This window comes from Natator depressus, chromosome 3, assembly GCF_965152275.1.
Source record: "Natator depressus isolate rNatDep1 chromosome 3, rNatDep2.hap1, whole genome shotgun sequence".
NCBI lineage: Eukaryota > Metazoa > Chordata > Testudines > Cheloniidae > Natator > Natator depressus.
Genome location: NC_134236.1, coordinates 19,513,515 through 19,540,533, shown reverse-complemented (window position 1 = coordinate 19,540,533; position 27,019 = coordinate 19,513,515). Strand labels below are relative to the sequence as shown.

The 27,019-nt window shown below is 43.6% G+C and overlaps 1 protein-coding gene across 1 annotated transcript in view; it reads left to right on the top strand.

Moving 5' to 3' along the window:
• Nucleotides 1-27,019, top strand: part of EVA1A (eva-1 homolog A, regulator of programmed cell death) — a 171,133-nt gene that overhangs the window by 25,665 nt on the left and 118,449 nt on the right. Inside the window, exon 2 of the mRNA XM_074947495.1 lies at nucleotides 427-570. Within this exon, the coding sequence (XP_074803596.1) occupies nucleotides 427-570 (144 nt within the window). The remainder of the gene's footprint in view (nucleotides 1-426; nucleotides 571-27,019) is intronic.

The window sequence follows — 27,019 nt, the reverse complement described above, 5'->3', positions numbered from 1 at the left end:
CCCATCTGTAAAATGGGGATAACAACACTGACCTCCTTTGTAAAATGCTTTGAGATCTGTAGAAAAAAAGTGGTCTGTAAGATCTAGGTGGTATTATTATTTCTTTTGTGGGTCATTTTTTCCCCTCTGAAAACAAACCTGCCTCATTTGTAACCTTGTTTATGTCAATGAGGAAGAAGGTTCCTGGTCTCTTTCCCCCTCCAGCCTGCAGTAGTTTGGTCACCTCTTATCTAGCCCATGATTTTGAACTGATGAGTTTAAAGTTGTATCCTCTTCATGGTGCAGGCTCGGAGGCCTTGAAATATTTCACGTCAATGTCAAAGTGCTGATCTGTTGTTCCTAGCCTACATTTGATAGGTTTTCTCCCAAAGGTTCTAACAAGGATGGCGTGCATTCAGAACAGTTACCTATCTTTTTCCCTTTCAGAGTGTCAGTCAGCCACAGCTCTCCAGCTCATGACCAGACGCTGCCATGGAAAAAGAAGCTGCAGTGTGTATGCCAGCACCTATGAATTCAGTGATCCTTGTTACCCAGGTGTCCACAAGCACCTCAATGTAATCTACACCTGTGGTAAGCTTCTTTAACGTTCATTTGGGAAACATGCTGGTTCAGAGATGACCTGTACCTGCTGATGGTGGGGGGAGGGGCACAAGTAAGGGCAGAGTGAGGGCAGCGGCTTCAGCAGATGTTACTGAGCATGCTCAGTCCGTGTAAGCATGCTTAGTACAAGCGAAGCAGTTATATCTGAGAGGGCACGTGACCCCCATGTGCCCTCTTCCTGCGTTGCCTTTGTTCTGGCTCATGAACTAAGAGGTCAACCTATTGTGGCAATGCATGGAAGTTTGTCATTCATCAAGCTGATTGTGCAGTGTATGGCAACTCTGTTTGGGAATGTAGACTAACTAGGGGCCTGGCAGCCTCTGTGAATGGTTTAATGCTGAGTTCTTCCTGTCAGCAGTTTGATATGAAAAGCAGAATTTATGGAATGAATGTTGTTTAATTCATCCATCACCATCCCACTGTATGAGCTTTGGTAAAGGGATAACTCTGCTGATGCTCCCATTCTGAGTGAAGACACTGGTATATTGTTGTATTTGCTTGCAACAAGATTTTGGTCTCTGGTTCTCAGTTTCTATCATTTTAAACAAAAATATTAGCACCCACCGAGTTAATGGAAAAACACCCCAAGGTTTGTTTGATGTTATTTGCTAGCCAAAGTAGTGTGATCAGCGGTAACTATTACATATACTCTGTATGGTTCCGTGTGTCATAGTATTAGATGTACATTGTGGTTCTACTTAATCAGGCATCAGGGTTTTGCAGTAGAGCAATAACTATTCCTCTCAAAGCAGCATCTGGTCCATCTTTGTTCAGTGATGAAATTTTACTGATTTATAACATTTGGGAATGATTTGTCTAGGGGCATTTGCTAAGGGAGGTTGTTTATAAGTCTGTTGCTTCCTTTGGCAGTAGCGGACAGGGAAGTGTATTTTGAACGGAGGTAGCAGAAGCAGAGTGGATGTTGACACAGCTCTGTGAATTTACCAACTGGGGAGTGCCCTGTGACTGTATTAGCTATTTTAGAGACCAGCAGGGAAAGGCTTCTTATGTTGATGGAATAGAGTCTGATGTGATGGAACAAACATTAACCTGAAATCCAAATACAAACCAAAATGAACCCAGGAGATGCACTTCCAACTGGAAATCTCTTCCTGATGCACATGCCACATTGCTGAGCCCCTGCATTATGGGCCTGATCCAAAGCACACTAGCGTCCCTGGGAGTCTTTCTTTTTAACAAGCTTTGGATCAGATCCTGTATTACCAGTTGCTAGTCACTGTGACAGGTTGCCCCTTTTAAGATAGCACCTGCTGTCCTGAGATACTACTGAGCCTGCTTGTTTTGCCAGCATGGGCCCCCTTTTTATCTGTCTTGCTAAGTCAGGCTCTTAAGTCTCCTCCAGCACACACACAGACAGGGCCACACCCAACTGCAGAATGACATAGACACTGAGATCAGCTCTGGGAAGACTCAGGTTAAGGGACTTGCCCCAGCACTCAGGTGTCCACCTGCCTTGGAGTGCAGACCCGAAGGTATATTGTCTTGTGCTGTAGAGAAATCTATACAATGCAAGCTCATAAATTAACCCCCTCCCTCAAGATATACACAACTTCTTGTCCCCTCCCAAGTTAGAAATTACAGAAACTGAGTTTAATAATAAACAGAACAAATTTATTAACTATAAAAGGTAGATTTTAAGTAGTTAAAGAGAGAGCCAACAGAACAAAGCAGATTACTAAGCAAATAAAACAAAACATGCAAACTAAGCTTGATTCATTAAAGAAACAGGTTACAAAATATAATTTCTCACCCTGAATGTTGAATTAGGCAGGATGCAGAGTTTCTGTAGTTCAGCGTTCCAGTTATTTCTTCTTACAGACTGGACCCCTGTCTCAGTCTGGACTCACCCCTGCCTTTCCCTTCAGTTTAGTTCCTTTGTCCATTCGGGTTCTTTCAGAAGTCCTTCTTCTTGGGTAGGCAATGGAGGAGAGTCCCATTTGCCTTTCTCCCCACCCTTAAATAAGATTTACTTAAGGTGGGAATCCTTTTTTCCCCAAACTTGACGCCCCTTCCCTTTTAGTGAAAAGTTACAAGAAGTCCAAGATAATGTTTAGTATCAGGTGATAAGACCACCTGACCTAGTAGCACAAGTATTAGCAACTACTAGGCACAACTACTGGAGATGATGGCATAGTGGTCTAAACGTCCGGTTGGAACTCTAGATTCCTTAGGGCCGACACAGCCTCTCACATGACTGAGGTGATCAGTTGGATGTTATGCAGTTTGTTGTGTGTAGGTCTTTCAGAGGAACTCTTAAAAATCTGGGAGCCTGTTTTCTCTATGTAACTGTTAAATAACCCTTGGTACTTTTTGTAAAAGTAGATATTTGCCCAGGAGCCCTTCACTAAAATCTCCTCATCCTGCATTTGTGTGCTTTGGCTACTGCCCTTAACGAAGAGCTCACTGCATATCCATACTGTTGCATGTGTCCATAGTTTGTGAAGCACTTTAGGATCTTTCTGGGTGAAAAATGTTACAGAAGTATAAATGATTAGGGTTTTAAACTAGGCTAAAATATAGTATAATCATTTCCTGTCACAATAGGATGACCAGATGTCCCGATTTTATAGGGACAGTCCTGATTTTTGGGTCTTTTTCTTATATAGGTCCCTATTACCCCCTGCCCCATCCCGATTTTTCACATTTGCTGTCTGGTCACCCTAGGTCACAATGACATAAACGGGATGAAATTCAATAAGGACATTTGCAAAGTACTACACTAAGGAAGGATCATCAGTTACACAAATACAAAATGGAAATTGACTACCTAGGAAGGAGTACTGCAGAAAAGAATCTGGGGTGATAGTGGATCACAAACTAAATATGAGTCAACAATGTAATATTATTGCAACAAAAAAGCTAACAACGTTCTGGGATGTTGTAAGCAAGACACAAGAAGTAATTCTTCCACTTTACTCAGCACTGACAAGACCTGCAGTATTGTGTCCAGTTCTGGGCACCACACTTTGTGAAAGATGTGGACAAATTGGAGAAAGTCCAGAGGAGAGCAACAAAAATGATTTAAAGGTCTAGAAAACATGACCTATGTGGAAAGATTGAAAAAACTTGCTTTGTTTAGTCTGGAGAAGAGAAGACTGAGGAGGCATATAATAATAGTCTTTCAGTACGTAAAAGGTTGTTATAAAGAGGAGCGTGATAAATTGTTCTCCTTAATCACTGAGGACAGGACAAGAAATAATGGGCTTAAATTGCAGGAAGGGAGATTTAGGTTAGACATTAGGGAAAACTTCCTAACTGTCAGGATAGTTAAGCACTAGAACAAATTGCCTTGTGGAATCTCCATCACTGGAGTTTTTTAAGAACAGGTTAGACAAACACCCATCAGGCATGGTCTAGATAATACTTAGTCCTGCCTCAGTGCAGCGGACTGGACTAGATGTCCTAGATGACCTTTCCATCCTACATTTCTATGATGGAATCCTTTGTTTGGGCCAAAGAGGATACATGGCAGGATACAAGCTGTGACTCAGGCAAAACTCGAGTTTGACTTCACAAGGAGTTTTGCCTGAGTGAATATTGGGTGGGGAGGGACTTCAGGGTTTGGCTTTTAGTGATGATGCATGTCATGCTGCACTACTGTGTGTGATCCTGCAGCCTGAACTCTGTCACTCTTCCTGCTCATCCACTGAATGAGGTGGGGGCAGTCTTGTGCCAACGGTGCTGTGGAGCCACTGACCTGCTCCAGAGGGGACTTTGGAACTGAGCATGTTGATATAAAGGTTGGGATGGACGTGCGGGTGGAATATCATATTACTGAGACATTTCTCTCTGAACAAACTTCAGTAGGTCAGCCAGGTTTGGCTCTGGTTCCAGAGCTTGGGGAGAGCTGAACGGAGAGGAATGTCTCCTGCTTTTAGCAATTCCTGAAAAACCTGCCAAGGGACTAACTGATGGAGTAACCAAAGGGTGACAATGACTATAGGCACCAAACAAATGGTACAGTGGGGTTATTGGCAGAAACCTCGTCCTCCTCTTTGCTGTTGCAAGGTTTGTGATAGATAATATTGTAACCTGGAATATGCTACATGGAACAACCCTGTGCTGCCAGAACTGGGGAAGTGAGGCGACGTAATAGGGAGAGCCCTGTGAAATGTTTTCTTTTTTATAATTTTTTGTTTTCTTGTTTGGGAATTTTGTGTTATTTCATTTTATCCACATGGGGGGGTGAGTGGGGTTGAGGTTGGCTCCTGTCACCAGTGTGAGCCTGTCTTACACTCAGCCTCCCGTAGTGGCTCCTGTCCCGCAGGGCTGGGCTGACTCCCTGCTCTGAGTGTTGCAACCTGGCGCATGGTGTTGCAGCACTGCTCAGGTTTGGCCCAGTTGTCGCCCCCATCATGATGACAGAGGGGGAGCTGGGTCAAACCTGAGTGGTGCTGCAACCCCGAGTGCCAGGTTGCAATACCCAGTGTGGGGAGCTGGGCCCAGCCCCGCGGGACGGGAGCTGCGAAGTTGCTGCTGTGGGGTGAGTTTTTGTTTTATTCCATTTTATATGTTTTTTCATTTTATTTCATGTTATTTCATATTTGCAATAAACACAGGGCTCTACTAATAGGGGTTTCCCATCGCTGACATCTCTGGCTTGCGATTCTGTGATGATCACACCCACTCCTACAGAATCCTCCCAGCCCCAGCGTTTATATACGCTCTCCTCTAAATTGTCCATGGGAGGTTTTCCATTGAGTTTCAAGGCAGCAGAGTCCAATTCATATTCTAAAGATGGGGCAAAACAGGTGTGGTATTGGGAAATGCGCTTTAAGTTCCCAGAAAGGAAGTCTGGGGGAGGAGCATTGCAGAAGCCCATGTTCTGATTCACAGACACAATGGGATCTGCATCACTAAATAAAGAGGATCTCTTTCAAATATTTTTGGCCCAGAGTGATCATTGAACATCATCACAGGTACCTTTAGTTTTTTTTAAACAGCAGGTCATGGAAGTTCAACCCAGCTACTATACTGGCTTTAGACCATTCTCCAGTTCCATATTTTATTGTTAAATTCCTCTTAGGCATCTAGAGTTATGCTGATTGAATCTGGTTTCAAGTTGTAAGTTAATAATTACAGGTTTCATCTAACTTGCTGTTTAACTCAAGTTTTCATCCCTGCTTGAGTAGTTTATTGTTATTATTCCAGCCGTCAGGAGGGTCCTGTATTATCTCGGGTCAGCATAATAGGATCATTTCTCAGTCCTCTGAGTATCATGTTATATCCTCTGCGTTTTGTATGAAACTCCTATAGGCATAACTTAGCTGCAATGGAAATAGTACAAGTTATCTTGTATGTAGAAGATGACTGAAACAAGCAAGTAATTGGCAGTCTGATTAGATAGTGATCTCCCATGTACATTAGGATTCCATTAGCCGAGTCAGGGAACAGATGAAAATCCTCCAACATAAAAAGATTCCCAACCTGAAAACCACTGAAATATTAAAGTTTGGTTCAGTGCCAGGTTTAGATAATGGTACAGCGTGGAAGGTGGGTTTTCCCAGTGTGCAGCTCCCCACTACTGGATTACAAAAAAATGAAAGAGAGCAAAGGCAAGTACATTCAGGTTAAGCAGAAAATGCATGTGTTGGGGCCACTTTCTGAGCATAGCACCTTTAACCAGACCAAGTCACAAAAGATTTAGTGCAGCTCTTACTTTAAAATACCTCTAAGCTGTTAGCCCATTGCAGCAAGCAAGGAGATGTGCAAACAAGACTAAAGCTTGTATTTCAGTTTTAACAAGAGCTTTAAACTCTTTCTTATAATGCTACATAACTTTGCAGTCTACAATCAGTGCTGCTAGAGTGTTTGAGGTCATTGTTGTTTTTGTAATAATTATTTGTAAAGATTTCTTTGCTCCTGGCCTCCTCCTTTCTCTAAATTTCCCATTCTATTCTCAAGGGCTCTTTCTTTGTTCCTTTTGACCTTGCAGTTTCTTTCATGTCTCCCTATTTCCTCCAGCATCCTCAGTTTGGTTCCCTATTCCACGTCCCTGGCAGCTTTGAGACCTAAGCCCTAGATCAGCAGAGCACTCAAGTATGTGCTTAACTTTAAGCAATGAGTATTCCCATCTCTATTCAGGAAACCACATAAATGTGTGCTTAATGTTCAATCTGTGTTTAAATGCCACTGAAGATAGGCAAACCCTTAAATTCCTTTCTGATTAGGCCTGGGATGTCTCACAAGCTTCAAGTTAAGTAAATGCTTAAGTATTTTGCTGAATTGGGACCAACTGATGATTAAAATGGTTCATTTTCTACATGAACATTATGATGATCTCTTGATTTAATGGAAACAAACAAAAACAAAAAAGCAAATCCTCCCATCCCCCCGCAGGCCTATTAGCTTTTCCTCCACATGGCCTCTTTTAATAAGCTTCTTTCAGTTACATAAAATGGTGTTTCTCATACTTCTGGAGGCAGCTGTGCTCCTAGATGTCTGCTAGAAGAGCCCCTATTTCCTGAGGAACGTGTCCAAGGAGACAGCTTTGGTTCTCTATGGGAACAATCCTTTCTTGGTTGGGCATTGGACTAGATGGCCTAAAAGGTCTCTTCCATCACTTGTGTCCATTCTCTTCAAACAGGCACATTAGCCAGAAATGGGTTGGTGGTGGCATAGATGACTGGGGAACTTTGAATCCTTTTTTATTGAAGAGACTTTCAGCAGATTTGAGTTTGGTGAAGTCATGGGAAAGGAGAACTTTTTAGTAACTTTTCTAGGATCTGACCTCTGAGCAGCTTGTCCATGCACAAATAGATGAAACTTTGCCATCGTTTTATTTTTGAAATGAATGGCCATAGTGTGTATGTGTGCAAGGGTGTTTGGCTTTCTGCAGTCAGAAAGTTGGCAGCCCCCCCATGCGTGTGTGTGATCTGTGCCTGATCCACAAAAGATATGAGTTATTACAGCCCTTAGCTATGTGGCTTTAGCTCACGCTGTAGCAGCTGAGGCTTTTTATCTCTGGAGCTTCCCAGTTCAATCCTTGGTGTGTCAACCAAGGTAATAGTATCACACTACGATCCTAACAGAGTGTGACTTAGGACGCTGCTTCTCCAAAGCCGTACTGGTTGGGCCTTTTAGACGATGTCACAGGTATGCAGCAACTCCCAACGCCCATATCACTTAAACACAAAAAGGAGGAGGAGAGAGACATAGATAGAAAAAATACCTGAGCCCGTTATGTTAAATGGGTATGAAGCAGGGAGGAGAAATGATGATGGGCAGGACAAAGACTCCTGTGGGGGCTGAGCGATGAAGAGAGGTAGTTTGGGGTGAGGCGCTGGAGAAAAAGACAGCCATTCTTCTCAGGAGATAGGTGTGTGAAGAGGCCCAAACACACGGGGAGCCTTAAAAGTAGAGAGTGAAGGGGTTAGAAAAAAAATTAATAAACAATGAGCATGTTCAAAATAGCAGAGAAAGGGAAGACCATGGTTTTTGGTCCCTACTATTTTCTCTTAACTTTATACAAGAAATTACTTGTCATGGTGGAAGGGTACATTGTAGGCATCTCCCTGAATTAAAAACAATTGAATGTAAAATTAGAGTATGACTCTTTCACAGGAGCAAAGCACTCCAGAATGTGGATTAGTGATCTATTGGTGGGGAAGGACGGATTTGTAGTTAAGGTATTGTTTTGGGACATGAGAGGCACCTAGATTCAACTCCTGCCTCTGTCACAGTTTGCTTGTATGACCTTGAGCAAGTAGCTTAATCTCCATGTGCCTTGGTTCCCTATATGTAAAATGGAACTAATAATAATTATCTCCTTCTCATACCCTTTGTCTTGCCTTGTCTATTGAGATTGCAAGTTCTTCATGGCAGCAACTGTCTCTTATTATGGGAGCACATAGCATAATAGGGTCCCTATCTTCACTGAGGCCTCTAGGCACTACCATAATATAAATAATAGTAACATTAGTGCACTTCCTAGGTGAATGAATACCCATACACTGCACCTGAGGCATGCAACAAAAGACTTACTAATGCAGACCCTGGAGTGGCTGATTGCAGCATTATTCCATTTCAGTAGACTCTCACAAACCCCACTTCTGCCAGAGGCTCAGGCATTGATGTCAAATGCAGAGCATAAGATTCAGTTGCACAAGGCGTTTGCCTTCGATGGCTTTTCCAAAATTGCAAACTTCTCCCCTCCCAGCATTCTTCATATCCCTTTCACGTTCAGGGCAATCACAGGAATGGGAATTCTTCAAATCTCAGATAATTTCCTGTTGCCTTGTGTGAGGGGAGGGGACACATCCTCATCCGACTGACAGCAAGCTTAAAGAGCGTCCTGCCAGGGCCAGTGCAAGGAAGTTTCACGCCCTAGGCGAAACTGCCACCTTGCGCTGCCCCCACCCCCATGGCAGCTCCCCACCCCCCCCTCCGCACTGAGGCACCCCTCCCCCCGCGGCAGCTCCCTGCTGCCCCCCCCTCCCCTCAGCCCGGGGAGCCCCCCCTGCAGCAGCTCCCCACCCCAGCTCACCTCTGCTCTGCCTCCTTCCCTCCTTTCTAATCACCTGTTTGGCACGCAAGCCTGGGAGGGAGAGAAGCAGAGTGGGGTGGTGCTCAGGGGAGGAGGCGGAGCAGAGGTGAACTGGAGCGGGGAGCGGTTCCCCTGTGCGCCGGCCCCCCCCACGTTACTTGCTGCAGGCGGCCCTCCCCGTGCCTCCCTGCCCCAGCTTACCTCTGCTCCACCACCACCCCCAACCACTTGGTGCCCCGGCGACCACCTCGTTCGCCTAGTGATTGCCCCGGCCCTGTGTCCTGCACTCAGGCAGTGCCAGTTAGGCGCCCATGTAGAGCTCCCTTTACTTGGAGAAGGGGAACTTAAAAAGGTGAAGCTGGCCACAGACTGGGGGGAAAGTTTGCCCAAGAACAGAGGCTGCTCATGAGCCCAGGAGCCAAGGGAGCCCAGCCCAAGGCAGTGACTAGCCTTCCCTTCCCCTGATCCCCTCAGTTTAGGGTGAACAAACTTTGCAGCCCTGAAAGGGGATCTGAACATCTGCTCTCTGTCAGTGCCCTGTAACTGGATCTGAGGAGCAGCGCTAGGGACTACACTCAGAAAGGCCCCTGGGACTGAGCTTAACTCCCACAGAGAACAGTGAGCTTGCCCAGGAGTGGGGGAGCTGGAGAGGACCCAGGGGCAGCAGACTTAAAAAAGATGACAGCCGTGCCCAGGCTGAGAGCTGGCCAGCTACACCTTGTCATAAACTTGGAGAAAAAGAAGCCAAGGTAGCTGAAAAAATCAGAGGTAATGGTATGCACACACCAAAGACATGTTGAGTTACTCTCTGAAATTGAAGATCAGACGAAATACTAAACTGTAAAGAAAACAGGATAACCTTTTAGTGAGAAGAGAGAAAAAGAGACACATTGATGTACATGTGGTCCATACCAGGGGTTCTTAATTTTTTTTTTGGCGTTCCCCCTCAACATGCTTTTATATAAAAGCCAGGGCCAGTGCCAGGGGATAGCAAACAGGGCAATTGCCTGGGGCCCCATGCCATAGGGTCCCGCATGAAGCTACATTGCTCAGGCTTCGGCTTCAGCCCTGGGTGGTGGGGCTCAGGGCCCCAGGCTTCAGCCCCATGTGGTGGGGCATCAGCTTTCTGCCCTGGGCCCCAGCGAGTCTGATGTTGGCCTTGCTTGATGGACCCCCTGAAACCTGCTCGTGGCCCCCTAGGGGGACCCAGATCCCTGGTTGAAAACACCTGGTCCATACTAATATATCTTAATTGCTCATGGTATCAAATGCCTGCCTCAGAGTTAATCTAATGAGCATGTCAACATGTCATCAGCAACCTGCAGAAGCTTAAATGCACTAATAAGTTGGCATCAAGCTTTTCGGCATTAACCTCAATTATGAGCTGTTGAATGACTATTGAACTAAGTGTTGGCCGTTCACAGCTGAGATTTTCCTCTAAACGCAGCCTGCAGTCTTACGTGAATGGACACAATATGCCAACCTCTTCATGGGACACCTTGAAGAAGCATTTCTAGACAAATGCACCACGAAACCAATGATATACCTGCGATACATTGATGATATTTTCATCATTTGGACAGCCGACTTAAAATCCCTCATAGATTTCCACCACAACTTCAACCACCACGAATCCATTAAACTCTCTCTGGAACACTCCCACATTGTCGTGTCCAGGAAGTTGATGCTAATCAGCTTCAACAATGGAATCCTACAGACAACTATATACAAGAAACCCATGAATCGCCACACCTACCTTTATAGATCCAGTAGCCACCCCAAATACACCAAGAAATCTGTTATCTACAGCCAGGCACTGTATATGCTCTGAGGAGAAAGTCCGGGATACACACCTTAACATACTAAAAACTGCCTTCACCAAACAAGGACACTCCACCAGAGAAGTAGATCGCATCATGGAATGTGTGACTCAAATACCACAAGAGAACCTGCTTCAATACAGAAATAAAAAACTCTCCGACCACATACATGTAGTTGTCACCTACCACACCACACTGGAAGTCTTATGGTGCATAATCAAAAAACAGCAACCGATACTTGATGGGGATCGCATCCTCAAAGAAATCTTTCCTGAAACCCCACTTTTGGCATTCAAACAACCCCCCAACCTCTCCAAGGTCATCGTCAGAAGCAAGCTCCCTACAGACCAGGACACACCAAGTCAAAGCGGCACCAGATCCTGCCAGAACAACAGATGCAAAACCTGTAGACATATCTCCACTTCAATAATGATCAACACGCCCCACAACACACCTTTCAAGTTCCATGGATCCTACACATGCTGATCACAACATGTACTGTACCTCATCTAGTGCACTAAATGCCCCAATAACAGCTATGTGGGTGAAATCAGACAATCACTACGCTCTCAAATGAACTCACACAGGAAAATGAAAAGACACAAACACCCTGTCACCTGGGGGGTGAACGCTTTTCACAGAGAAATCAATCTATATCTGATGTATCAGTCCTCATTCTCAAAGGAAACCTGCACAACACTTTCAGAAGATGAGCCTGGGAGCTTAAATTCCTAATTTTGCTAGACAATAAACATCATGGTCTTAATAAAGGCAAAAAGAAAAGGAGTACTTGTGGCACCGTAGAGACTAACAAATTTATTTGAGCATAAGCTTTCGTGAGCTACAGCTCACTTCATTGGATGCATGCAGTGGAAAATACAGTAGGGAGATTTTATATACACAGAGAACATGAAACAATGGGTGTTACCATACACACTGTAACGAGAGTGATCAGGTAAGGTGAGCTATTACCAGCAGGAGAGAAAAAAACCTTTTGTAGTGATCATCAAGGTGGGCCATTTCTGATTTATGGATTATTACAAGAAACTGTAACCCACTGACCTCTCTTTTTGTCCTGTGACTACAGGGGTGTTAATGGGCCACTTCATCTTGAATGGTCCCTTTGAATATGTGCTTACTTATGCTAAGATGTCTGTTCAATCTTGTATTAAGCTGTGACACTCTTAGGTCTGGTCTATGCTATAGACCTATATTGGTATAACTATGTTGCTTGGGCTGTGAAAAATCCACACCTCTGAGTGACATTGTTATACCAACCTAACCTCCTGTGTAGACAGCACTATGCTGGCAGGAGAGCTTCTCCTGTTGGCACAGCTACCGCCTCTTGGGGAGGTTGATTAACTACGCTGATGGGAGAAAATTCTCCCACTGGAGTGGAACGTCTTCACTAAAGTGCTACAGCAGCGCAGCTGCATCAGTGCAGATGCACTGATCCAGTATTTTATGTGTAGACATGCCTTAAAGAAGAGCTCTGTGTAATTTGAAAGCGTGTCCCTCTTAGTTAAGAGCTACCCATTTATCCATTCAGTTTAGATCAATTATTTTTCAGGGGGGAGGGATGGCTCAGTGGTTTGAGCATTGGCCTGCTAAACCCAGGCTTGTGAGTTCAGCCCTTGAGGGGGCCATTTAGGGATCTGGGGCAAAATTTGGGGATTGGTCCTGCATTGAGCAGGGGGTTGGACTAGATGACCTCCTGAGGTCCCTTCCAACCCTGATATTCTATGATTTTCCCGAGCTAAAAGCTGTAATCTGAAGTTAGAATGGTAGATATCTACTAGTTATTAGTATCAAAATCCTCTAAGAGAACGTTATCATTTTCTAGCTATCACAAAGATTAGAAAGCCTGTACACTCAAAAGTTTGGGTTACACTTCAAGAAAAAAAATTAGGATGTATGGAAACATACACTTAAGGTATTCCACGTACCCTTAACTCTGCCCTGTATCCCTGTCCCTGATTTTTCATAAAATTTCCCCTCCAAAATCCTATCCTGGCAGAAGACCATGCATATCATTGTTTAGCAGTTTGGTCACATTTGGGTAAAGATAGGGCTTGTCTACACTGGCACGTTACAGCGCTGCAACTTTCTCGCTCAGAGATGTGAAACACCCCCTCCCCCCCCCCCCCGCTCCGAATGCTGCAATTTTCAGTTCTGTAAAGTGCCAGTGTAGAGAGTGCACAGCGCTGGGAGCTATTCCCCCTTCTCAAACCAAAGACAATGCTTCTATCCAATCCTATAATACTATCTAAACATTTATTAACTAAGAAAAGGAAATTAGAGTTATTTACATGGTTAAAGCAGATAAATGTATGCACACAAATGAGATACAGTCTTAGGTTCCAAAAGATGATGATAGTTGTTATAATAAGCAAGCTCTATACGTCTTTTAGGGCTAACCCAGCCAAGCACCTTGGGGATCCGGATTCCTTGCTTATGCTTAAAAATATTGCCCTCTCTGAATTCCAAGCATCATGGTGGTGATAATTCCTCCCTGAAGGGAAGTTGTATGCCCTTCCCCCGATGTTCAAGCTGTGGTGGGATTAGGGCTCGTGCAAGTACCCTATCCATGGATGTGGGGGAAGCACTCAACAAAGTCTTTTGTCCACTGATGTTCCACAGTGGCTTGTCTGGTGTCGATAGGCCTTTTTTCGGAGAGGAGGAGATGACATCTCTTGTGGTAAACTAGCATGTCACACTTGGTAATGCTTCTCTCCTGACTGTGTGGTTTTACAGTTTTAGCAAACATTTTTATAGTTACAGAGCAAACACTTAAATATTACCTTGTAACGTGGGATACCAATATTATAAGTTACATTAATACATGTAACATCCTAGAAACATTTCATAAAGTCTAAACTCATTCTTATAGCTCTAATATGTATTTTAATGATAGGTTTCAGAGTAGCAGCCGTAACACACTGGTGAGCCAGACTGGGCATTTGTCAATGTTCAATGAGGCCCAGGGGCCTTGGCATGAGCTGGCACCAGGTCTGCCAGCATCACGAGACATTTTGGAAATGTAGGAACAAAATATTTCATTTTGACCCCAAACGTTTTGTTTAAACTTTCAGGCATTTTGACAAAAGCAAAGGACTCACAAAATGGCTGGAGGTGAAGGTGGCCAAACTGCTGCTTCCCTTATAAGCTTTAGTCCAGTGGTCAGGGCACTTACCTGGGATGTCGGAAACCTAGGACCAAGTCCCCATTGCACCTAGTATGGAGAAGGGATTTGAACTTGGGTCTCCCACACTGTAGGATGGTGCACTGAGAGGTGGGATGTTTTGCTGTGGGGCTTTCTCCATCTCTTCTCCTGAAGCTGTTCCACTTTTTATAAATAATTAAGTACTCATTGGAGCGCGGACTTTAATTTGAGTCGCCCATATCCTGAAGAGAGTGTCCTAACTACCAGGCCATAGAGTCACTCTCCCTATCTTTCCCTGGCCCAATGACAAGTTATTGTCATGAATCACTATGACTTGCCACTATGAATAACAATGTATATTTCTCTCACACACACACACACACACACACACACACACACACACAACCCCCGCATTATTCAGTAAATTTTTCCAGTTTTTGATTTTCTATTTTTCATCTAAAAAATCAGAAAATGTCATTGGAAACAAAAATCTACCATTAAAATGTTTATTTCCTTCAAAAAGCCATTTTTCATAGGGGAAAAAAGTTGATGATTTTTTGTACAGCTCTAGCATTAATGTTTATCTGTTTCCTGACCAAATTCTAAATCTGAGCACTTACATTCTGCCTATTTAAACTTACTCTGTAAGATTTAGTATTTTTCAGTTAGTGATAGAAAAACATGGAGTACTCACCTGAAGAGGAGGTGAACCCTAGCTTGTGATCATTCCAACCTCCTGTCTGAAATTATTATATCACACTCTGTGTGTACATTAAGAAAAGGAGTACTTGTGGCACCTTAGAGACTAACCAATTTATTTGAGCATAAGCTTTCATGAGCTACAGCTCACTTCATCGGATGCATCCGATGAAGTGAGCTGTAGCTCACGAAAGCTTATGCTCAAATAAATTGGTTAGTCTCTAAGGTGCCACAAGTATTCCTTTTCTTTTTGCGAATACATACTAACATGGCTGCTACTCTGAAACCTGCGTGTACGTTGGTGTTCCACCCCAGAGGTAGCTGCACTTTTGTGGTGGGAGGAGACAATTCTATATCTAATTTTTTTAAAGATCTCAAAGATGGACCCAAGCCCCTCCAAACACTGCAAACATTTGGAGCTGGATCTGATATTAGTGGTTCAAGCCAAGCTCTATAATATGGATCCAAAATTATTTTCCCTATGACTTCTGAGTTCCCAGACTGACTAAACATAGCCTAATGGTACATAGTATCACCACACAGGGAGTCTGTCTCTATGTCCTGGCCTGATCTAAGCAATCATGGAATGGACTGATAATTATATAACAGCTCCCACACAGCACAAGTCAATCAAGATATAAACAGAAAGACAGTAAAAATTACCAAAAACACCCTAAAAGCAGAGGTAATCATGCCTGTACTAATATGCTAGTTACAGTAGAGCAAAAAATTCCACCTGCCTTTATTTCCCCCCCTAGTATGTTCATCTGGCTTTTCATTCATGCCTGTGATGATTGTGAACTGTGCCAGGTCTGAGCTGGCAGCAGCGTGAACCCTGGCAAACTGCAAAGTACTCTTGCAAGACGACTCCCGAGTGTTCTCTTACAGATTCCAGGGAGTACTGTGCTAGGTTCAACTGCAGTGAGTCCCCCAACCAACTCCCAAGCTGTTGTTAAACAAAGGTCTTTATTGGGAAGAAGATGGGGGAAAACAATCAATGTAATGGCAGTAAAAGATCTCAAGTGCCCAGCTGGTGGCGGAGGAAGGAGGGATTGTGCAGTAATTAGCTAGCTTCATATAAAACTCTTAATTATTTGTTTACAATAATAGGATTTACATATTTTAGCTCAATAAGAGATGGGAGTGGAGGGCACCAGAGCAGAGATTAGTGGCAGAAAGCTAGGAAAAAGAAGGTTGTTTGGGGGAAGGATCTGAAGGAGGAAGGGACACTGATTGTGGGAGACAGAGTTTCTTCCATGGATAGGGAGAAGCGGGAATAAAGGTGTGGAGGAGATGAAGCTGAAGCTATGCTGCTTGGACACAGCATAGGGCAAGGGGGAGGAGGGCGAATGTGAAAGAGTTATGGAAGAGTTTGAATATAATATGGAAGGAGACAAAAAAGCCACTGAAGGGAGTCAACTGGGGGATGAGACAAAGTACATACATCAGTTTTATTTTAACCGGTGTCTCAGTAGGGATTAACTATGAATGAATCAGCACGAAAGGAGGCTGGTATGTGGTTGCCCTTAAGTACTTTTGTTGAATTCCAAGTATGATTTCTTAGCTCAGCAGATGTGACTGTGGCAAGTCGTTAATGTGCAAAGAACCTACCCTTTGGAAAGCTTGTATTCTTCACAAGATAATGACAGCAGGAGGAGGAGTAATGTTTGGTCAATCAGTTATTTCCTAGAAGACTGTACCCTGTGCGGTTTTATTTTGCTGTGTGGACGCATTTAATGTGGCAGTGCACATTTATATGAATAATAAGCTATAGTGAAGCTAAGGGATGGCAGGGGAGCTGGGATAACGAGACGAAGAACGTGTGTAGAAACTGCAAAATGTAACCAAATTACTAGTTCAAACCATGGAGGAGCGGAGCTTCTAACTTGTCTAATTGCAAGAGAGGCATTTTTCATACAGATCATTCTGCTTTGGATGAAATGGGTCCTTTGAACTCCCTCTTTCTTCCTTCAGCCACATCTTCCTTTCTCTCCCTCCCCCAAGGCAATGATTTTTATCTCTGGGTCTCTGTTTCTTTTCATTAAAAATTAAAGGGTTTCAGGACCTTTTTCTTCAGGTGATACCATTACCCGCTCCACCTCCAATGCAGAGCTCAGCTGCCTCAAAGCACTTATTTGTCTTAATCTACACTAGACGCACTCTCATTTTGTACTGGTAATAAAGAGCTACTGTGTTTAGGCCAGCTAGACCTGACCTGTTCAGGTGCTTCTGTACATAAGACTCCAATCAAGCTAACAATGAGTTGTTGCTTCAGCAATGACAAGAAAGGACAGCACCCTGTAGGACAGAGTAGCTAAGTGTGACTTTTTCCTCCTTCATTAAAGGTGACCAGCAAAGGAAAAAGTAATTGCGTGGGTGCCCCTTTCTTTTCTTTATTGTGGGTGGGACTGATAGGGTGCCTATTATTAAGGTTGCCCGACATTTCCTGTTATAAGATCCTGTGTCCAGTTGCTTATAACTTTGCCAAACTTCAACCATTTGAGCTGACCGTTTCCATGGTGGGTGTCTACCTCAGGCTGAAATTTTTTAAAACATTTCAGCCGTAACGAATGGCTCAGCTGCTTCTAAGAATGAAGCTAATGAAAGATACTTTGTGATGCTTACGTTAAAAAAGTTTTGTGACATTTTCTTTGAAAAGCTCTAGCACCCCCAGGCTTAAGAGCAGGGACTTAAAATTTGGCAACGGTGTGGCCTTTGTGTCAGACACATGCCTTTTGCCATCCCAATGAAAATCCACCCAAATTTGGCCAAATTGTAAGCCTATTTTTATATTGCAGTTTGCACATGCTCATTAGAGACTTCTTCCATTTTAGCAGCGAAACTCTGCAAAGATCCCATCCTCACTAAGCATGCTTGAGCCTTTCACATCCCCACAGAGAGTCTTAGCATGCTCCCACACAGGACTACAAGGACAAAGCTAAGCTCAGTCCTAGAGAAATAATTTTCTCTGAAAATATTTTTTTAAAGTCTGTTTTCTGTTTGTTTTGTTTTCCACAGAGATAAATAAACTGGTCTCTTGACCCGTTTGTAATAAAAGAAAATTTGGGTCTATAAAAGCACATTTCCCAAATTCATAAATTCATAGATTTTAAGGGCAGAAGGGACCATGATGCTCAGCCAGCCTGGCCTCCTGTCTAAAACAGGTCATAGAATTTAACCTCTGGGTTCCTGCATCTAGCCCATCCTGTTTTGTGGGATGTTTTATATTTAAATAAAACATTTGGGGGATTTCTTAGGCCTTGGCTACACTGATATCGTCAAGTAGGGTACATGTAGCTGCATGCTGCAGTGAAAGGCTGGCTGCATCCTCACTGTGGGGTGCAGCTACATGCAACAATGAAGGGCTCTGGTGAGGGGAGGAAAGCCCCTTCAAATGGAGGCTTCAGATACCATCGATGCTCACTACATTTCTGCCCTCCCTTAGACATTGTTTAGCCAAGCTATTCATGCTCAGCTCCTTTAATCTTTCCTCATAAATCAACTTGTCCAACTTCTTAATTGTCTCTTTGTTGCTCTTCTATGAATCCACTGCCATTTATCTCTATCTTTTAACAAATACACTAAACAGGCTAGCAATTTTCTTTCCCTGAGGCTGGCAAGGCTTTGCCATTCCTGAGCCTTATCTTAGCAACAGCAGGGATTCTCACATTGCACAGTGCCACTCACAGGTATCTGGGCTGCACTGCACTGCACTGTCCCTCCAATTGTGGAACAGTTGCAGGTTTTCTGCTGATTGGGATTTCAATTAACTACTCTCAGGCAGGGGAATCCTCTCAGGTAGGTCACAGAACAAAAGCATTTAAAAAAACCCCCAATATAAGGACGCTGCTAGTTTTCCTTCTTGGTGGTTTTCTACTCACCTCATCCATTACTCAGGACTGGAGCCTTGAATACAACTGGTACTGCCTGGTGTGAGCTATTTTGCATGCTACGTTAAATCCCTCTAGAGGTTCTTTAATGAAATTCCTAACTCAGCTACTGGGGACCATCCCTTTCTTTATAACCCATCTGAACAGTTTCTTTGCCAGAGCAAAGATCCTGGAAGCTAGTTAATTCAAGAGAACAGTCCCTAGGTGTAAGTGCATTAGGTGAATATGCGAGTGGCCTGAAGTCATAACCAAAGCCTCAGTTGGCAGACGAGGACTGGTATACAGCTTCCCCTGGAGTCCATCAGCACTGCTTTCTGGTTGGCGTAGGTAGCCATTTGAGAGCAACATGAAATACACCTTCTTCCAGAGGCCGAGTGTCACAGTGCTCAGAGCCCAAACCTGCCCAGGGAACAAGTGTGACAGAATATTTTTGCAGATGTGACATGCACTACAGGGTACACAGAGCAACTTGAAATGTAACTTCCCTTATTTGTGTGTCTGATGAAATCCTGATAGTAGTCCTCAAATCTCTCGAAAATGTCTCATGAAACAAGTGGGAAATGCACTTTCACAAGTGCATATAGACACATCTATTTTGTTTCTAATTTGGCCCAAATATTGGCTTCATAGTCTCAGGAGAGGGCAGAAAAATAGGCTGTTAAGCCCTCCCCCCTTCTTTTATTTTGGACAATTTCTGTTGGGGACAGTATGGCCCGGGGACAGTGGATGGGACATAGAACTTGGAGTCTGGAGACCTTGCTTCTGTTTCAGGCTCCTGCTCTATGACCCTGGGCAAGTCATTTCACCCATCTGTGCTTCTTCCCACCCTTCATGTGCCTGGACTAGTTAGAGTAAGTACATCAGGGCCAGTACTATTTCTAACAAAATATGTTTGTACAGTGCCTTGCACAATGGAGCCCCATTCTCAGCGCTTGGACACTACTGTAATAATCATAGTAATTTTCTAGGCCTTATTTTCAAAATAGGCATCTAAACTGAAGGCCTATCATTTCTATTTTAGATGCACAAACTGGCATTTAAAATTAGGCTTTAGGCACATAAGATTAATTTGATCACCCAAATGTTGTGATGCCCTAATTTAGAAGCCAACATTTGGAGTTGAGACTCACTTTTTTTTTTTTTTGTCATGGGGTTCTGGGAAACACGAAGGACCATGTGTTAAGATGCTTACATCTTACATACCCCTTATTTTTATGCTGTTCACTAGGCTATGAATCCTTGATTGTCCAACATATTTCATTGCCTAATTTGCTGTGTAATTTTCATATTCTGTGGAAAAATATGTATTATTGTGGAGTAGCCTTGATGGAAAAAATGCTAACATTAAATTCTTTCCTTACTTGTATTTAAAAATAATAAATCCCAAACTCTATAGTATTTAGCCTGGGTTTACACAATAGTGCTTACAAATTTCTTAAAATGTCATACATTGATCAAAGGGTCCAGCTTCCTCTGCAGTAAGGCTCTGCCTGATTTCCCATACAGAAGAAAGGCAAACATTCTCCCTTGTGTGATTAATCATTATTAAAACCTTCTGTGCATGTCTTGTGTGTCAGGAAAGAATGGGGGTAGAGAACTGCACAGCTCTATTGCTCCTTTCTGTCAAATGGAGTCAGCTACCCAGTGAACTGGGGCAGGAATTTGTGTAATGTAAATTTCCTGTCAGCGCAAAACGTTTTCCCGTCCGTTATGGTGCTAACAACAAATTGATTCCCCTTTCCTCCTCCTCCTGCTTCATCCCCTAACCACACTTAATTAGAAATGAAAGTGCAACTGACAGCAAAGCAGGGGAGACCGTTAAGGTACAGATCTGTGTTTGCATTCTCAGTTTTTCCTTTGGTTCCCATCTAATACTGTCCTGGTGGTGATTCTCTGCTAGCAGCACGTACAAATGTTCACATTTAATTTGTAGATGATGATGCTAGCTTCTAATAACAAGACAAGCAGCCACTTTAAACCCAGTGACTGACTGACCTATCTTCTGTTTCCAGCTGGCCAGGAGGCTGAGCCCCACTCTATGAAATGGTGACTTCCTCATGGCTGAGCCATGTGACCTCCAGACTGGATTGCTGGAAGTCACTGTATTTAAGAACGAGCACAAAGGCCTTAGAACGGCTCCCACTGGCCCAGATTGCAGAAATTTTCTTACTTGCCAGTGCTACTCACTGAGACCACATCACCCCAGTACTCCTCGTCCTGAACTGGCTTCCCACAGCAAACAGCATCAAATTCAAGGTCTTGGGTCCTGTCATTAAGGGCTTCCATGCCATTGGTCTCTAAACTACCTAACAGAATCTACTATACTACACTACAGGTAATACAAATAAATTACCTTTTCACTTGTGGGCGAACTCTGTTCACAAAACAATCACTCTATATCTGACCTCTCAGTGCTCATCCTCAAAGGAAACCTGGACAATACCTTTCAAAGATGAGTCTGGGAGCTTAAATTCATAACTCCAACACACCATGGACTTAATAGAGATGCTGGTTTTATGTCTCATTACAACAATCTGTAACCCACTAACCCTTTCTTTAACAGAGGTGTTTATTGCCCACTTCATCTTGAATGGTCTCTCGTAATGTGTTAACTCCTTATGCTTACCAATCTGTTTCAATTTATATTTATCTATGAGACACTAATTACCTTTCCCAGACCTGAAGAAGAGCTCTGTGTAGCTTGAAAGAGTGTCTCTTCCACCACCAGAAGTTGGCCCAATAAAAGATATTACTTCACCCACCTTGTCTCTCACATACAAATAAATAATAGTAATAATATTGTGTTTTAGTGTTTTCTACCGTGACTGTCACTGTTGTGTCTAAGTGCTTCCTAGGTAAATTAAATCTAAATTGTGAGTGCCTAAGGACTTAATGGAGTCTTGGGTAAGGAGGCTTTGCTCAGGTGGTAGTTATTTGCTTATCAAAATGATCCTTCCAGTTATAGTAGAACTCTTTTCTCTAAGAAGAGGGCTTGCAAAAAGCCCTAAAGGTGATCCTACTCTTGATCTTTTCTGGAAGTTCCTTCCACTGCTGATCCACCTTGACAGAATGCTTGGTCTCTAGGTGGAGCTCAAATGCTTTCTCTTGGCTTTGTGAGCTGCATTTTCCTGGAGAAGTACAGCTGTCTTGGTGGATCATGGATGGCAACGTGGTCACTGATGTAGCTGGGTCTGACTCATTAATGGTTTTGAAGATCAGGACCAACGCTTTGAACTGACATGGAAGGGAGTAAGTGGAGGGGATGGAGCACTGGGCTGGTGTATTTATGGTGGTCTGTCCTGTTGAGGAGTAGGGCAGTTGTAACTAGGTGCATTATTAGATACCTTCCAGTCCTCTGGTATACTAGGTGATTTTAATAAGAGGTTACATATTTTTGTTAGCAGTCCAGCAGTTTATCTAGGTGCATAAATAACTTTATAGACTTTGACTCCCTCAGGGAACTGATTGGCAGGATCCCCTGGGAGAATAACATGAGGGCGAAAGGAGTTCAGGAGAGCTGGATTAAAGAATCTTTATTGAGGTTACAGGAACAAACCATCCCAATGTGTAGAAAGAATAGTAAATATGGCAGGCGACCAGCTTGGCTTAACAGTGAAATCCTTGCTGATCTTAAACACAAAAAAGAAGCTTACAAGTAGTCGAAGATTGGACAAATGGGCAGGGAGGAGTATAAAAATATTGCTCAGGCATGCAGGAGTGAAATCAGGAAGGCCAAATCACACTTGGAGTTGCAGCTAGCAAGAGATGTTAAGAGTAACAAGAAGGGTTTCTTCAGGTATGTTAGCAAAAAGAAGAGAGTCAAGGAAAGTGTGGGCCCCTTACTGAATGAGGGAGGCAACCTAATGACAGAGGATGTGGAAAAAGCTAATGTACTCAATGCTTTTTTTGCCTCTGCCTTCACGAACAAGGTCAGCTCCCAGACTACTGCACTGGGCAGCACAGTATGGGGAAGAGGTGTTCGATATCTTCATTAATGATCTGGAGGATGGCATGGACTGCACCCTCAGCAAGTTTACAGATCACACTAAACTGGGAGGAGTGGTAGATACGCTGGAGGGTAGGGATAGGATACAGAGGGCCCTAGACAAATTAGAGGATTGGACCAAAAGAAATCTGATGATGTTCAACAAAGACAAGTGCAGAGTCCTGTACTTAGGACAGAAGAATCCCATGCATTGCTACAGACTAGGGACTGAATGGCAGCAGTTCTGCTGAAAAGGACTGAGGGGTTATGGTGGACGAGAAGCTGGATATGAGTCAACCGTGTGCCCTTGTTGCCAAGAAGGCCAATGGCATTTTGGGCTATATAAATAGGGGCATTGCCAGCAGATCGAGGACGTGATCATTCCCCTCTATTCGACATTGGTGAGGCTTCATCTGGAGTACTGTGTCCAGTTTTGGGCCCCACACTACAAGAAGGATGTGGAAAAACTGGAAAGCGTCCAGCGGAGGGCAACAAAAATGATTAGGGGTCTAGAGCACATGACTTATGAAGAGAGGCTGAGGGAGCTGGGATTGTTTAGTCTGCAGAAGAGAAGAATGAGGGGGGATTTGATAGCTGCTTTCAACTACCTGAAAGGGGGTTCCAAAGAGGATGGCTCTAGACTGTTCTCAATGGTAGCAGATGACAGAACGAGGAGTAATGGTCTCAAGTTGCAATGGGGGAGGTTTAGATTGGATATTAGGAAAAACTTTTTCACTAAGAGGGTGGTGAAACACTGGAATGCGTTACCTAGGGAGGTGGTAGAATCTCCTTCCTTAGAGGTTTTTAAGGTCAGGCTTGACAAAGCCCTGGCTGGGATGATTTAACTGGGAATTGGTCCTGCTTCAAACAGGGGGTTGGACTAGATGACCTTCTGGGGTCCCTTCCAACCCTGATATTCTATGATTCTATGATTCAGTGTCTTCAGAACTCTTGAATATTTACCATCCAGTCCTGGTGACTTGTTTCTCTTTAATTTACCAGTTTGTTTCAGATCCTCTTTGACAGTTTAATCTTTGAGAGTACAGTAGAACTTCAGTGAGGTTGTTCATAAGTCTGAAATGTTCGTAACTGAACAAAATGTTATGGTTCTTCTTTCAAAAGTTTACAACTGAACACTGACTTAATTGGCTTTGAAACTCTACTCTGTGGAAGCAAAATGCTGCTTTTATCCATCTTAATTTAAATGAAACAAGCGCAGAAACAGTTTCCTTACCTTGTTAATTTTTTTTAAACTTTCCCTTTATTTTTTTAGTAGCTTATGTTTAACACAGCACTGTATTGTATTTGCTTTTTTTTTGGTCTCTGCTGCCTGATTGCGTATTTCCAGTTCCAAATGATGTGTGTGGTTGACCAGTCAGTTCATAACTCTGGTGTTTATAACTCTGAAGTTCTACTGTACCTCTTCTGTATTACTTGAAAAGAGTAAGTCTGGGGTATGTATTTCAATAACATGTTTTATGCTGAATACTGGCTTGGAGAATAATTTAGCTCGTCTCTTATCCTCCTTAAGCATTTTCTTCATACCCTGGTTGTCCAACTGATCGATCAGTTCTCTTGCAAACTTCCTGCTTCTGATATATTTCAAGAATGTTTTGTTACCTGATCCTGTCTTGATATCTCACAAAGATAGATTTCCTTCTGGGATTTCCACAGCTGCCTGCTTTCAGCTGGGTAACAAAAATCCACAAAGATGATCTTTTCATGGTGGTTCAGATTTTTGGTCCTCTTCAAAAACAGGAAGTGAAGAGACACATAACAATGGAATGTTGCTTCTTCCCTTCTGCTCTCTGTGCCTCAGGCATGTTTACAGTGCAAGTGAAGGTGTGATATAGGCATACTGATGCTAGCTAGAGTAAAGCTAACAGGGTCACAATAGTGGCAGCGAGGCCTTCGACCTGGGCTAGCAAGCAGAGTGGTCCCTGGCAGGCTTATACTCCATATCCATGGTGAAGCCCTTACTGCCACATCCACACTACTGTTGTTACCCGTGCTAGCTATAGTAAAGCTAGAATGGGTATGTTGACTGATGCTAAATTAACACCTTCAGTTGCAGCACTGACATATCCTAAAACAAAAACTTACTCTCACATTTTGACTATAAAGCATTTGTTTCACCTTTTGGGGGAGAGCACTAGAAAGGTCTTATTTTTTCAAACCAAATCACCTATTGCTAGTATATGTTCCCTACCTGGACACCTGTGCGTGTGAAAGAGCGTAAAAAAGTAAAAAACAGAGACGGAGTGAGAGCGCTATGCAATTAATTATTTCTACCATTTATCCGCCTTCTAAAATAATGCACAACAAAAATGAAAGTAGCAGTTTTAATTTTATTTGGATACGGGAAAAGCCTCTTCTACATTTAGGGAGTTGAAAGGATTTTGAGGACCCTTCGAATGGCATTTCCTTTTCCGCAGCGGTGATAAGAACAACCCTTCACATTCTTCTCTTTCTAAATGAGACTTTGCTGCACAAAAGAGGGGATTTGGGGTTAAGACATGTGTCACTGCACTGAAAACATGATCGTGTTCAACCAAAACTCTTTGAGCCACCCTGTGAATAGCAACTAGTCAGAGAGAGAGAGAGAAGGCACAGGGCAATATTTACATATCGTTCTGCTGCAGTTTTGCATTATGCACAGCAGATCTGTTTGACACAGTAAGACTGAGAAACTCTTTTAACTTTAATGGGGTAGAGCCTCTGCTGCAGGCAGCTTCCAGCTGGACACGGAAGCGTGGGAGGCTGTCAGAGCACTGCCCCAACCCTAGTCTTGGCACAAGTCAGGGCAGCCTAATTAGGGCTGTTTTCACTTGTGCCAGCCGGCTGTGATCCCCGAGGTACCGTATGCCAGCTGGGAACTGCTGCAACATGTTGCAATGTGGCCAGTCCCTTTGCCCTGACAAGCCCTCTGTGCTGGGTATTGTGCGGAGGAAGACCTAGGAGCCAGCTCTGCTGTTTGATGCAGGATGGGGGTCTTCCCCATGCTAAAGACATCTCCAGCAGGGGACTTGCAGGAAGTTTCTGTTCCCTTTGTGTCTCCAGGGTAGCACAAAGGAAGTGGATTGGGGCAGAGAATAGGGGGCAGAGAATAGAGGGCATTTATGACTCACTATTGTAGGAGGCCTGGATTCTTCAGACATGTGCTGTACATATAGCAACTGATGCTGTTCTCGAGACAGATAGGAACAGGTTTTCTACTCTGGCCTACTCCATTTCCGCTACCCCGGGGACACAAAGGAAGTGGAAACTTCCTGCAGGTCCCCTACTGAGTAGGGTTCTGCTGATTATCCATGTCTGCATTGAGAGTCGGTTTACTTGTGAGCAGATACCTAAGAGAGGAGAATCAATCCAGTGTTAGATTTTTTGTTTGTTTGTTTCAGAAGTGTCTCTTATTTCAGGGCAAGCATCCCCAAAGAAAGGGGCCGCAGAGTCCAGGGGACTAATGCTTTTTAGAAAGGTTTTGGCTCAGTATCAGGAAAATCTTTCTAACAGCGAGACCTACGATACTGTGGAACAGTCCCCAAGGGAAAGTTGGGATGGGGTCAAGACACTTACTGGAGAATGTGCGGTGGGGGTGCTGTAGTTTATTCGCAACTGGCAGGGGGATGGACCAGAAAGCCTAAATTTAGTAGACGCTTTCCATCCCCATCTCATGAGATAGTGAGAGAATGAAGGAGAAATGCAGTACAGAACCAGCATGCTGCTGTGGATCGGGCTAGCTCTGAAACTGTTTTCATATTTTTCCACTGATTCCCTCTCTTCTTGCTTTTGTTGCTATAAGGACATCAAGGGAAAACCTGCCAATGCCAGCTGTTCATTGAATGGGATGCGATGACACAGCAGTTCAAAGTGTTCTTTAATATCCTCCTCCCGTGTTTCCCCCTCTGCATGGAGCAGCAGCTGCTCTGCTGAGCCATCCCTTATCTACTCCATTCAGATTTGGAGGAGTAGTTGTTTCTGATACTAATTACTTGTCTGATGATTTCTTGGCAACGTGGAGGCTCTGGGGAACAAGGAGCACAGTGTAAGACTGAATGCTCTACAAGGCTCTTGGGGCCAGTTTTTCAAAGGTATTTAGGTGCCTATAGATGCAAATAGGTGCCCACTTGGATTTTTCAAAAGCACCTAAGTAGGTTAGACACCTCAGTCCCACAGATTTGAGTGATGGGAATTCAGTGTCTATCCTACTTAGGTGCTTTTGAAAATCCAGCTCAGCATCTTTCTGCATCTTTAGGCAGCTAACTACCTTTGAAAATCAGTCCCTTGATCACTGGGGGTAATATTTTGAATCCTGGAAGGATCGCTGCTTGTGTGTGTGTGTGTGTGTGTGTGTGTGTA